General features: G+C 40.1%; 1 protein-coding gene across 4 annotated transcripts in view; it reads left to right on the forward strand.

Annotated features, from left to right (window-relative positions):
• TUB (TUB bipartite transcription factor) overlaps positions 1–13,365 on the forward strand; it is a 122,806-nt gene that overhangs the window by 36,394 nt on the left and 73,047 nt on the right. For all 4 annotated transcript variants that reach the window (XM_019477110.2, XM_059722648.1, XM_059722649.1 and 1 more), the window contains exon 2: positions 13,300–13,351. In XM_019477110.2, the coding sequence (XP_019332655.1) occupies positions 13,300–13,351 (52 nt within the window). The remainder of the gene's footprint in view (positions 1–13,299; positions 13,352–13,365) is intronic.

The following is a 13,365-nucleotide window of genomic DNA, read 5'->3' on the forward strand; positions in this document are numbered from 1 at the left end:
TGATATTAAGTTTTGTTCATTTGTATCATTCATATGCTTTTATGTACCATGATATTCAGTGTAAGATATGATTTTGTATTTAATAATTTAACTCAATCAAAAAAGTATTTGTTTATATTCAGCTCCGATGATAAAGCACGTTTCACTAGGCCTGAGGCATAACCAGCAAGTTTCGCACCATGGGCAAAACCCTTCCATGGAGTGGGGAGGGGAGAGAGTGCTGGTTGCCAGAGAGCAGTGCATTTGTGTTTTGGAGCAAGGGAGGAGGGTGAAATCACTTGGGGTGCTGCTGCTGCAGTAAAATGTGCCTGCTTCTAGTTGCTGCTGCTGCTACAGCAGTGGCATGATGTCCCTGCACCCAGTTGTAGCAGTGGCATGGGACTTCTGTTGGCCTGGACTTCAATGGGGGACCATCACTCTGGCATCCTCCATAAGTCAGTGCCCGTGCCCAGGGCTGTTGCCATATACCTGCCCCTACTTATGCTATTACACTAAACAGTGGTTGAGTACATATTAAAGGAAATTCCATTAGATTCCTACCAGATGGATAGGAAGGGGAACTAGAATCATCAACTGAAATAAGGGAAAGTTTACCTGGAATCATTCATGTGCACATGTATCAAACAGTGACCAGGTGCCTGTCAAGGAGAACACCTACGCACTGAAGCAGCAGACACCAAACCTGAAAAGGAAATCATCTACCAAGATAAATGTGTTCCAGGAAATAGAATAGAAAATAAAAGATGAGAGATAATGTTCAGTGAATTTAAAGAGTAGCCTCTTGCAGCAGACAAGAGAGAAGATGGAGCTAGACTGTTCTCAGTGGTGGCAGACAGGACAAGGAGCAATGGTCTCAAGTTGCAGCAAGAGAAGTTTAGGTTGAATATTAGAAAAAACTTTTTCACTAGGATAGTAGTAAAGCACTGGAATAGGCTACCTAGAGAGGTTGTGGAATCTACTTCCTTGGACATTTTTAAGACCCAGCTAGACAAAGCGTTGCCTGGGATGATATAGTTGGGAATGGTCCTCTTTGATCAAGGGGTTGAACTAAATGACCTCCTGAGGTCCCTTACAACCCTAACTTTCTATGATTCTGAGTCTAGGGCAGGGGTGGCCAGAGTTACTTATCCTGGGAGCCACATCCGATCCTCCACTGAAGTTCAAGGACACGCCCGGGCTGTGCTCCCTGCGGGGAAAGCTGGAGTGGCGGGACGTGCCAGGCTGTGCTGTCCCCTGAAGCTGCCTTGAGGAGAAGTGAGCAGGGCTTTGGCCAATTTCTGAAGAGCCAGAAGTACTGTGCCGCGTGTGGCTTGCGAGCCACAGTTTGGCCATCGTGGCTGTAGGGGAAAGAGACCTCAGCCAAGGAGTGAGACTAGGGGTCACCTGAGAAGATAGCATAATTCCTTGCTGTTGAAAGCAGAGGGAACAGCTTGAAGCTGCTTCAGTAAAAGAGCATGCTAATGAGTCTTTCTTTTTACAGTGGTTTTCTATATCTGTATCTAAACCTAGCAATCTTTTTCTCTTGTTTTTCTGTTTATATGCAATAAATTCATTTTGGGTTTTTACCTTATAGTTCATCTTGTGATAGGAGAGATTTCAGGGTGGCTGGAAGCAGCAGGCATTCCCTTTCTACAGACCTATTTCCTTTTGTAAATCCAGGGAGCCTTAAAAGTTTGTGGATTTTGCCTTGGCTCTAAGGCCCAGTCAAGGGGCTGGAGAAACATGGGCTTTGGACAGAAATGTAGCACTGTGAAGGCATGGAGACTTTCCAGGCCCCTGGCTGAAGTGCTACAACATCACCTCAAAGGTGCTCTCAAGGCAGGGACAGGGAGTTGTTCTTTTGCTCTGCTTGTCCCTAGGGCAGCCTCTCTGTGAGACCCATCACTTGCAGCCTGTCCTCTCTGGCAGGCTGATAGTGTTCACTGGCTCTTCTCAGTATTCGCAGCGGTGGTGGCAACTCTTTACCCTAGGACCAGGGCCTCTGCCAGCTGTCCTCATGGGGGCTGTGGCAGTGGAAGAAGCTGCTGCGGGAAGAGACCTCCCTGCTGTCTCCCACGCTAGCAACAGCAGGTCCCTTCAGGGCTCTTTAATAACTTGCTGCAGGTAAATGAGCCATCAGGGAGCCAGCTGCTATCCTTTCCTTCCCTCCCCTCTCCTCTGCAGGGGGAGCAGAGCTCTGTAGGATGCTTGGAGACCCTGTAGCACTACATGAGACTAACAGATGTTCTTGTGGCACTATGCTTTGTAGCACCATGTGGAAGTTCCTGTTTCAAGCAGATGCTTTTTTGTAGCGGTTGAGCCACTTTTGTGGCATTTCCAGCGCTTGCATGTCTATGTGGTCACAGCATGTAGCACTGCAAGGGCATCTGTCATGTGACAAGTGTAACATCTGTCCATACACTGAGACTGCTAGGGGAGGAGACTCCCAGGAACAAGATCCAGTGAGAGCACTGGTCATACACAGGGAAATAGGAGAAGGACCTGGAGCCCCAGGATCACCCCAAGACCAGACCCAGGTTTGTCACAACTCATGCACACATAATTAAAAGAGTGTGGTCTTTACAGTCAAGTGTGACAGTACTGCAAAGGACTTGCGAATGTACAGAGTTTCTGTCATATGATCAGTCCTATTGAAGTTAATGGGAGTACTCCTGGGCAAGAAAATTAAGCGTGTGTGTAAAAAAAATTTGCAAGATTGTGGCCCCAGTGGGTAAAACAGTATGCAATATTTATGTTTTCTATAGATGATATTACACAGTTTATACTTGCAGTTTGCTGAATGAAATAATAACTAGCTTTTAATAATATAAACAAAATTTGTTACAGTGAGTCCTTAAAGCTTGCAAAAAAAAATCCTTTTTGAAATAAGTATTTTGTTCTCCAGGAGAAGAAATAGGTAATCTAGAGGTTTGTCTACCAAAAGTGCTCTCAACATTTCTATTTCTGTGGAAGATAAACATGAAAAATATTGCCTTCTTCAGTCCCAGCCAGACAAAATATTTTATTACAAGCGCCATTTGAATGGAACAAGTGACAGAATATGTCATTTTCATGCTCTAATACTAACCTGAAACAACAAATGTTCCCTTGGAGACTGTATTCTAAAATGAGACTGTAAACCTACTTTTAAAAAATTAAATAGGAGCTAGGCTGTATCACTTTACTAATGCCACATAGTAGAGCAGGAATTCTTACTATATTTCTGTTTAGCTTTGCTAATGAAAGCAGCTCAGAGGTTCTAGCTAGCATATTCTCTTTCCTTTTCCTCATTTTTAGTGAACAAGCAATAGTCTGTTTTCACATAATTCAAATAATTTAGGGAAAAAATTCAGAACTGGTTCTAAATTAGAAAGTAACACTATTTTTTCTGTTAACAAGTGGCTCTGCTTCTCCTTGGACACTGTTGCTTTTTACCAGCAGATGATGTCATCTGCATATTTGGATCAAACCCTCTGCATGCAAAACTCACTGAAATTGGCTGGGCTGAACTCTTAAAAGATCAGCATCTTAGTTTGTATGGGTATTTGATTTGGGAAGCACTCTGGGACTTTTGGGATGAAAAAGGCGTATAAAATCAGACTATTATTTTAAAGGGCAGCATTCACAACTTCCTACAGCTACCATTTCATTTGTACTGCTGTGCATCTGTAGTAACTGTACCATAGATTTTCCTTTCAAATAACAATACTTGGAACATTGTATTGGTATATATGAAAGCCCATTAAAAAGGAAGTTATGCCTTATTAACCCCATTTCATAGACACACTGGGCACGTCTGCACGAGACTCTAATTGTGCAGTAGCCTAATAACACTGTGCAGTAGTGTGTCACAGCACAGACAGTGCTAATATGCTATTGTGCAGTATTATTAGGCTACTGCACAGTAGCATCACTAAAAAGACATTCGCCAGCACTACTGTGCAGTAACTCTGGTTACTGCACATTTATTTAGTATCTGGTTATACAAGTACTAAATAAATGTGCAGTAACCACTGTCGATTAATATACATGTCGACGCGCCCACTGAGAAGATAAATTGACGCTCAACAGAATAGGACATAAAATGCCTCTAGTGAGCTCTCTATCAGACCATGCCACATTCCCTAATATAGCTAAGAGCAGAGAGAGGTAGTTAGCTGTGTTAGTCTGAAGTTAGGCAAAAGGCAGGGAAGGGTAGCACCTTATAGATTAATTTGTTCAAAGAGCAAATGGCATAGCATCTGATGAAGTAGGCTCTAGCCCATGAAAGCTCAGGCCTCTCTGAATTAGTTAGCCTATAAGGTGCTTCCCTGCTCTGCCTTCTGCTTACAGGTGAGAATGTGAAAGGCTGCACAGGAGAAGGGACAGCAGCAGCTCTGTCAAGCAGGCTTTTTCTTCAGGGTGGTTCTCAAACTTTTCTATATCCAGATCAGCCAAGGCTTCACTGTCCCCCAAGTCTCTCCCCTTTCGCAGTTTTGGGATGCTGGAGTTATCGTGGCTCCCTGACTCCCAGGCTGTGACCCCTTGTATTCATTATACCCAATCAATCGTGTTTTACGTTTTTCTTTATTTCCACTTCCACCTGGATCACTAAAATTTACTAGTTCCGTGCTAGGCTTTTTATATGTCTGTGTAGAGATAATATCCAGGAGGTTCTTTTTTAAATGCATTTCATGGGGCCAGTGGTTGATTAGGGAAATGAACTTTCACCTGTCCAGCTGAGGAACTGAACAATGGGACCTCTTCCAGGGGAAGGCTGATTAGTATTGTTGATGTTGTGATGTTACATTCCTGGGACTCATGCCAATCATCATGGCTACATACGTAAAATACTCAGCTTTTTTTTGAACGTGCAGGGCCTCCGGTTCAGATTTTACTTGTTCCAAGTTTTATTTTTATACCTCTTCATTGACTGTTTAACCTTTCTTTTACACATGTCCACATTTAATGTTACAGAAAGTCTGTTCTGTACTTGGGCTCAGTTACTACACATTTAGTGGATTTCCCTTCCTTTTTTGGAACATATTTTTCACCTTTCCACTCTTGCATTCCATGTAGGTTTAAAAATAGCCCAAGCATCTACTTTCCTCTGACTGCTGCGTACTATCTCATTCACCTCTGTAACTGTACAGAGTGAATCCGTATAAATATTAGATCAGTCAATCTGTCTAGGGAGATAGTGGCAGCCTCATTGTTTGGTTATTTAAAACACTAAATGTGTTATGGGAAACAATCCCACTTCACCTACTAGGCCATTAGCTGGTTTCTTGCAATCTTAATTGAAAGTCACCAATCCAAATATTGTGTGAAGGCTGGAAAATCAGGTCTACTTTCAGATGACTTTCTTGGGGCTCATTCCTACTGAGGCTTATCCCTTCTGCCTGCCTTTATCATTGACCTCATTTTTATTGTCTGAGGACACATAGCACTTTACAAGATAGGGCTGTTAAAGCTGGTGTCCCTGCGAGCATGTAACTTCTGTATCTGCAGTTCTTGCTTTACATGTTAATGCAAAGATTGTGTTCCTAATCAAAAGCTAATGCTACATGGCTATACATCCCATAATATTCTACTCTTGGAGCTTAGTCTTAATTGAACTTCACTCTTTCTAGTTCTTAAATTTGCACAGAGTATAATTAAAAAAAAATGCATTTCTAAAATTCCTGCCAGTTTCATCTGCCCCTAAAGTCATACTGCTGGAGATGTATTTTGATGAATAATGCTAATTAAAATTAAACACAACTATGAGTTGCATAGAGTAACTATGGTTATCATCCTTGGGGATTCAGTTGATGTTTAGTTTAATAATTATCTACGTGAAATTGAGAAAATAATTGTGTACATATATTCTTGTTGTGATAGACTTACATTTTCTTTAATTAATTCCATTGGCTATGTAATCTGCAGTATAGCTGAGCTGAGATGTTGACATTTCTGTTACCCATTTTCTGTGTGACTTCCAGAAGGAAATGTTGCTCCAGGCTAATATTATTGCTTGTTCAGTTGTAAATACCAAGAGCAGTGGTGCGGCGGGAGGAGGCTCAACAATAAGTACCCAGTGTCTACACATGCTGCTATGGCACCGTTGTTACTGAACTGTCATTTAGTACTTCCTTATGGAAGTACCAAAAGATTGCACAATAACAGCTAGTACTGTGTCGTCCACACTGTGCACTATTATTTTTAGGCACTACATCGCTGTATTGATGCGCTATAACCAGGGTGTGTGTTACTATGGCAGCATAGCTGTGACATCACGAGTTTTGTCCGCAGATGCTACACCGCTGTCACTCATAGCTATGGCGATGTAGCACCATGTGTAGATGTGCCCAGTGTTCCTGAACTTAAAATGCAAGAAACCAGAAGTTTTCCTGATCCACAAAAGCTGAAATGTTGGAGTTATTCAAATTGTGACTTGGGTGTTAGCTGAATGCAGAGACTGTTCAGAATAAACCACTCTGGGACTAGCTCTTCAAATAGTAAATTAATTAAACTTTCCTGGACTGGCCATTCATATCATTGAGTTTTAAATTATTGCATTTAACAGTTTTTCAAGAAAAAAAGACAGTACTTTGTTTTAATTATTGATATCACTTGAAATCTAGTCTGCTGTCAGCCATCTGCTCTGCAGGAATTACTTTTGCTGTTATTTTGACCACTAATATATACTGTGTTTGGACTTCTACATTTTCTTGTATTTACCAGCTGAATCTCTGCTGATAATTCTGACACACATATTATATACACAGAATGGCTGTGTGTATATTTCTGCCTTTCTCTTTTTGTTCCCTTTCCGCTTCATCACTGTTGAGTCTCTTTAGGGGTCTATCGAGCAGCTGCACCAGAAGTGGAATAATGCTGTGCTTCTATACAGAAGCACTCTTATTTGCTGTATGAATTAAACAGTGAACTCGCTAGCTGCAGAACAACTGCAATCCTAATCACTTTGACTGTACAGGAGGTTCTATGAGTAAAAAAAAAAATCACAGGAAGCAATGCAATCCTTCATTTCAGCAGCAGTTCCTGGCAGCAGGAGTTTGCTGCATAGAGTGGGGTGAGAAGGATGACTAGACTTCTCTTCTTGGAGGCCTAAGGAGAGAAGCTGTCTGTTGATTACAAAGGATAGTTATTAAATCTCCTTTAAATCAAAGGGTTGAGCAGTTCATTTTGGGTCAGGTTATCCTGGGAAATATCCCAGCCTGTGTGGAACACTCTAGCCCCTGCCATACTTTACACTTTAAATATATTATGCAATTAACTGGTTAATCAGACAATAAATTCAGACCAGCCACATATGCAAAGTAAATATTATATAATAAAAATGTCCATCCAGCTATAGAAAAGCCAACCAGTTACAAAGTTAGGGCTTGAAAATGGGTAACAACTGTATAGCTGTTTTTTATCCAGCTTTAATTTGAACGGGTGGAAGAGCCCTTTCAGACTTCAAAGGTAATTAAAGAGACTTCTAATCAGGGAAGTTATTTAATTTAGTAACTAAAAGTGCTAATGTTCTACCAAGTAACTTCTAGTGGACTACAATATAAGGCTTTCATGGGAGTGCAGTAGGTATATTTTCTGAGGAATTTCAGATATGTCGACTTCTCACAGATTATTAGCATGACTGGTTTGGGAACACATTTAATTAAAGTTGTTTCAAGCTAATTATGTGCCATTCCCGGTGGGGCATAACTTCCATCTGGGACTTCCTTGAGCCTGTCAGTGGACTTTTGTAAGGGAACGAATAGCATTTCAGGTCTACTATTGTAAAGCTTTCTGCTAAGCACTTCCTAAGGAAGGTATGTAGAAGTGTTTGGTTGTAGTGAAGTAAAGAGATTGTCAGCAGAATATGAAAATGCAGTTGGGTCATTCATTTCATGTCCATCATTCCAAAGTCATGTTGGTTGCAATGGTGGTAGAGGAACTGCAGATTACAAGTAGAATAATGTGGAACCTGCAGTAAATATGCGGCCTTCATGGGTCCCATAGAGAGGGACTAAGTGACTTGTCCAAGGTCATACAGGCTGTTCGTGGCAACACAGATAATTGAACCTTCTTCCCAGGCTCTAGGCTAGCACTTTACAATCCTTTCTGTCCCAGTGCAGTTGGGTGGATATCTTGGGAAAAGTACTCAGTACCATTTGATAGGATGTTTTGTTTGTTTATTTTGTTAATTTTGATAGAGAAAGAAATCTGAACTATCGATGTGTCAGATAAGCCTTTGAACATTTGAAGCAGAGGTTTACATCCCCACCCACTCCATCCTTAAAGTCAGCCTTGATCTAAGATGATCCAAACATGATCTACTTCTTTCAGGTGTAGGCATGCACAGTTTTTTCCAAAGAAAAAATAACATTTTCAAAAAATAGTTTTTAATGCTTAACTTTTTTATTTCTACTCTGTGATTCTTCATTTGTTCAAATTGCTAATTGTAAATTATTTTAAACAGCAAAATGTGTCCTTTGGTTGCTTAATTCCCCATCTGGAAAATGGGGATAATATTGCCTGTTCCAAATGCTGGTCTGTTTAGGTCATAAATTGTTTGGTGCAGGGATTGTCATTTCTGCCTTGTGCCTAGACAGCAGAACCCTGATTTTATCCTGGTTGGGGTGGGTGCTACTCTGGTGCAAGTAAAATCATAAAATGACAGATAAGGGACAATTGCAAGGGTGATTCTTTGAAATAACATGTAAAGAAGTAACAGGGTGTGCATTTGGTTGTCTAACTGGGGCATTTCTCATTATAATTAGTGTTGTGATTGTCATCTAAGTACAGGGAAGCTAGATAACAATTTTGCACCTTGGTCCTTGTGAACTAGTCACAGGTAATACTTCTTTTTAGAAGCGAAGCCTGCAGGAGCCATGAGCACAAACATATTTTCTCAGGTAGGGATAACATAGCTGTGTGTTTTTTCAAAGACCCTTTTCATTACAAAAATAGTGAATATGTGCATTTTCTCTTATGAAAATGTTTCTGTGTTATTTTTCTGAAAGGTTTGTTGAAATGTGAACATTTTGCACATTTCAAGAAGCATTTGAGAGACCACTTGTGTTAACTGCTGAGAAATGCATTGTTTGCATCAGGAGCTTCCAATTTTACACTATATTGAAATCCACCTGTGTGAAATTAAAATAAGTGTTGTATGGAGGTTGATTTACTGAATTTTCCTGCCTTTTGGACCCTGAAAGGAAATTTAAGGGGCTCTGTGTAATTTATGTTCTAGCTTCCATCAAGTGTCAGCTTAAAAAGTACATGGCTTCATGGATCTTTTTGTAGCATTTTCCAAATGTTAAACTATAGTTTATGAACAGGACATCAGACTATTAAGATAATTATTATTGTTTTAACCTTTATTATGATAGAGAATTTTTTAAAGGTCACGGTGAATCTTATCTAGTTTTTACTGAATATTGAAGCATCTACATAATATGTTTCATATATTGCTTAAAAAGTAGTACTAGCTGCAATATTCTGATAAAAGGATTGTAGTGAAAAATGTATTAAATCAAGCATGGTGAATAAGAGAGGAAAATATATGAATGAAAATGTACATTTAAAAAAAGGAAATAATCCATATTTAAAAATTTAAAAACTTTCTGTGGGCTTTAAACAGGCTCTTATTGTGAATCTCTTAGAATATGTAGTTATGGAAATGACTCCTATTCAAGCCAGTCAACCTGAGTTCAGGAGCTTTTCCTGAGCTAGGTGCATGGACCGAGACTGTACAGATAATGAGTTGTTGATGTGCACAAGCTCTGAATCTTTAAATCTAATTTGAACTAGAAGTGTAGCAAAACTGAAGTACATCTTACAATATTTTACACAATACATAATTATCTTCCCTTTTAGAATTGCATTAGGATTTTATATTGTATGGTATTTGTTCAAACACTAGAAAAGTAGGCTGTATCCTCACTTCTATTTTGCCTTAAAATGCACCATAGTTAGTTAACATGCTCAATTTAATTAGTTACAGATTATATAGGAAGACCCATTAAATGAATGTGTTTTGGAGTAAGCACACTGATGGGGATTTTCTGACTTGCACATCAAGGATGCAGTCAGGCCCCTACCCCCCCCCCCCCCAATTAACTGGTTAATTGCACGGTAAATTTAGACCAGCCACATGCAAAGTAACTAACACACCATAAAACTCACTATCCAGCTATAAAAGAGCCAAACAGCTACAATTAGTGTTTGAAAATGTGTAGCAACTCATCGCTGGTTTCAGTCCAGCTTCAATTTGAACGTTTGTCAGGGCCCTCAGAATTGCACCTAACAGACTTATTCCAAGTGCCCCACAGTCTGCTTCTCAATGGGCACGTGTACATGTGTGCCCAACTGCGAAGTTGTTACTGCGCAGTCATTTAGTACTGTGCTTTAGCAAGTACAAAATGACTGCACAGTAACCATTGGTACTGCGGAGTCCTAGCACTGCACGGGTTGTTTCTGACCCTACTGCACAGTAGCAATGAACTACTGCGCAATAGCTTGTTACTACTGCGCAATAGCGGCAGTGTCTTGGTTTGTGCCTGCCAGTGCTATGTCACCATAGCAACAAGCTATGTCTCTGTAGCTTGTCACTTTGGCGATGTAGCATCTCGTGTACTCATACCCACTGGGTGCATCTATATGTGCAAATGCTGCTTGATGGGTTTACTCCAGAGTAATGTACTCAGGAGTAAACCCACCCTAGATAGGAATGAAATGTGTGCACCCATTTGGGAGCAGATTTGCTGCTCCTGGCAGCAGTCTGCTCCTACCCCTCCAGCCCTGCACAGCCTTGGGCAAGTTTGGAAATATGAAATAGCAGTCAGTACCCATTAGCTCCAGAGGTAGCTGTTGTCCCACAGAAAATAATATTATAACATTAGGTTCAAAACTCATGATGACCTACTAAAATAATAGAAAAACACATAATGCTAAATTCTACCTTCATTATTGACTTAAATGGGGATTAGATAGGCATCTAAGTATAAAGGTGGACCTTTATGCTTACACACTGATGTTGCTATTCTGCAATTAGGAAGAAACAAAACCCTGTGAAAGTCATGATCTCTGTGAAGCAGGAGGTATTCCAATCCCATTCCAATGAACTGGGGGGCTCAGGATGAGACTGGAATATTCACATTCTGCTGAAACTCAGCTTCAGTGAATTAGTCTGGTGTTCATTTTGTCACAATTTACAGTCTGCATAATCCAAGAGATGTCAGCAATCTGCTGTCAGCCCTATCTCTGGTTGCATGTACTTACAAAGTCTAAAAATAATCACCTTCCACAGGAAGAAAATGTAGAGATATGTCTTAAAAGCATGGCATTACAGCATGTGGATGGAGAGTCATTACTTTGGGTCCCCTTGTAGTCCTATAGAAACTCTAAAGATAGATTCTGAGCACTAAGTTATCATATCTAGAGTACAGATAATTCAAGATATACCTGGAATATAGTGATTTACAGGAACAATAATTTTTCTGGTGTGGAGTTGGTGCTTTTCATGAGAAGGTCTGTTAAGTTTATAGTTCACTTACTGTATCACCTGAGAGGCAGTTACACAGCAGACATTAAACATAGTCTGCTATGTAAAATGAAACAGGAGATCAGGGTTCTTATCCAGCCCTGCCTGGAGGCATAACATATTGCAAGCACTCTGCCATTCTGGGATTCTGTGGCAAGTTGCCTGTGCAGCTCTCAAACTCTGTGCTGCTACCTCACTTTCAGAGCTGTGTCATTTTAAGAAGTTTGTGGGTTATTTTAGTTCTACACACAATGATTGGTACTTAGACACATTTTGCTACAGTCATTTGCCCAAAAATATATTTTGGGAGTGGAGCTTCCTGAGTAGTCAACACACATAACGTATAATCTCAAGTATCACATTCTTGCTGTAAAAGACAGTCCATAATGTGAAGATAGCATTTCCCAACCTTTCACAATATATTTGAGTTTAAAGTGGAAGATGCTAAGGATAAACTAATATCCGCTTTGGATACTTTATTTAAAACCATCTACATGGTGGTGCAGTATACCTCCAGGGAAACTTGTATTGCTTAGCTCCTCCAAGAACAGCATTGGATCATAGGCCTCCTGAGTACAGCGACTGTGTTGCTTCAACTCTGCTGCGATGACTGTATGTGTCTGCACAGTGTGAATGCTCTGCACTTGGGCTGTAAATATCCTGTGGCCAACCAGAAAAATAAGTCTCCAGCTAGCATATGCACTGTATGGGAGGTTATCAAGGTTATCAAGTACATATTATCATAGATTATCGTGTCCTGGTACAGGGGGAATTGTTAGGAACATGCCAGAAGTAGGAAGGTGCTGTTTGCTATGCCACCACACTATAGAAATTCCTGGTGATGTCGTGAAGTGGGAGGGTGTGTGTGGTTCAAAACCATCAGTGTCTTTCCTCTTCCAGGGATGCAGGGTTTATACTGAAACCTAAGTGGTCTACCAGAGAATCTCTCCTAAAGTTCTTCTATATCTTGTCCCATTGTGGCCACGTTGTGTGGGCATTTCACAAATAAATAAGAAATCGGTGTATGCAACATAATACATCTCAGTAGCTAATCTTTTTGTGGGCGTTTGATGTTTATTTTCTCTGGAAAATAAGGCGGAGTTAACAGTTTTATGCCAACACAATTTTTCTTGTTTTATTTTCATTGGTTCTCAACACATAATTAATGAGAGTATGTGGCATGAGCTAATCCACTATCAACAACAATGAACAGTTACCTAAAAATAGAAGAAATGATGGCAGGGTAGCCCAAAATACTTGGGTGTTCCTTGCAAATCTCTGACCATTAGAGCTCACAAAAGTAAATTAGGATTCCTAGTAAGAGTAATTCTTCATATTTGTAAAAAGAAACCATTTCTGGTTCTTCATGTGAAGTTTATACTATTAATTTTCCAAAGCTAATTTTGAGTACCACTGATTTGCTAAATAGCTGCCTAAGTGCTTTACCCTTTTATGTGCTTTATATACAAATTTACAATCAATTCCCTGCTGTACATGTCAGCATCTCCATTAAAAGGTGGTAGAGAACAAAGCATAGGCATAGGAGCCTTGCAAGTTACTGTGCATTTTCTTTTCTGTTCTGGCAAAATCTACATTTTGAATCACATAAACTTCACACAGAGGAATTTATTTATATTTCATAGGTCACACTTCACTCTTTTAAGCCAAATTTTGCAGCTTTAGTCAGGCAACATTTCCTTGGATTTCAGTAGAAGTTCTGTCTTGAGTAAGTCCTGCCAGATTGTAATTGTAACTTGGCACTATATTGACTGCATATACTTTCTAATGAATTCTCTTTGCCTTTGCAGTGTTTTAGATGATGAGGGCAGCAGTCTGCGTCAACAAAAGCTTGATAGACAGGTAAGATTTTGGAG

Source organism: Alligator mississippiensis, chromosome 2 (assembly GCF_030867095.1).
Source record: "Alligator mississippiensis isolate rAllMis1 chromosome 2, rAllMis1, whole genome shotgun sequence".
Classification (NCBI taxonomy): Eukaryota; Metazoa; Chordata; order Crocodylia; family Alligatoridae; genus Alligator; species Alligator mississippiensis.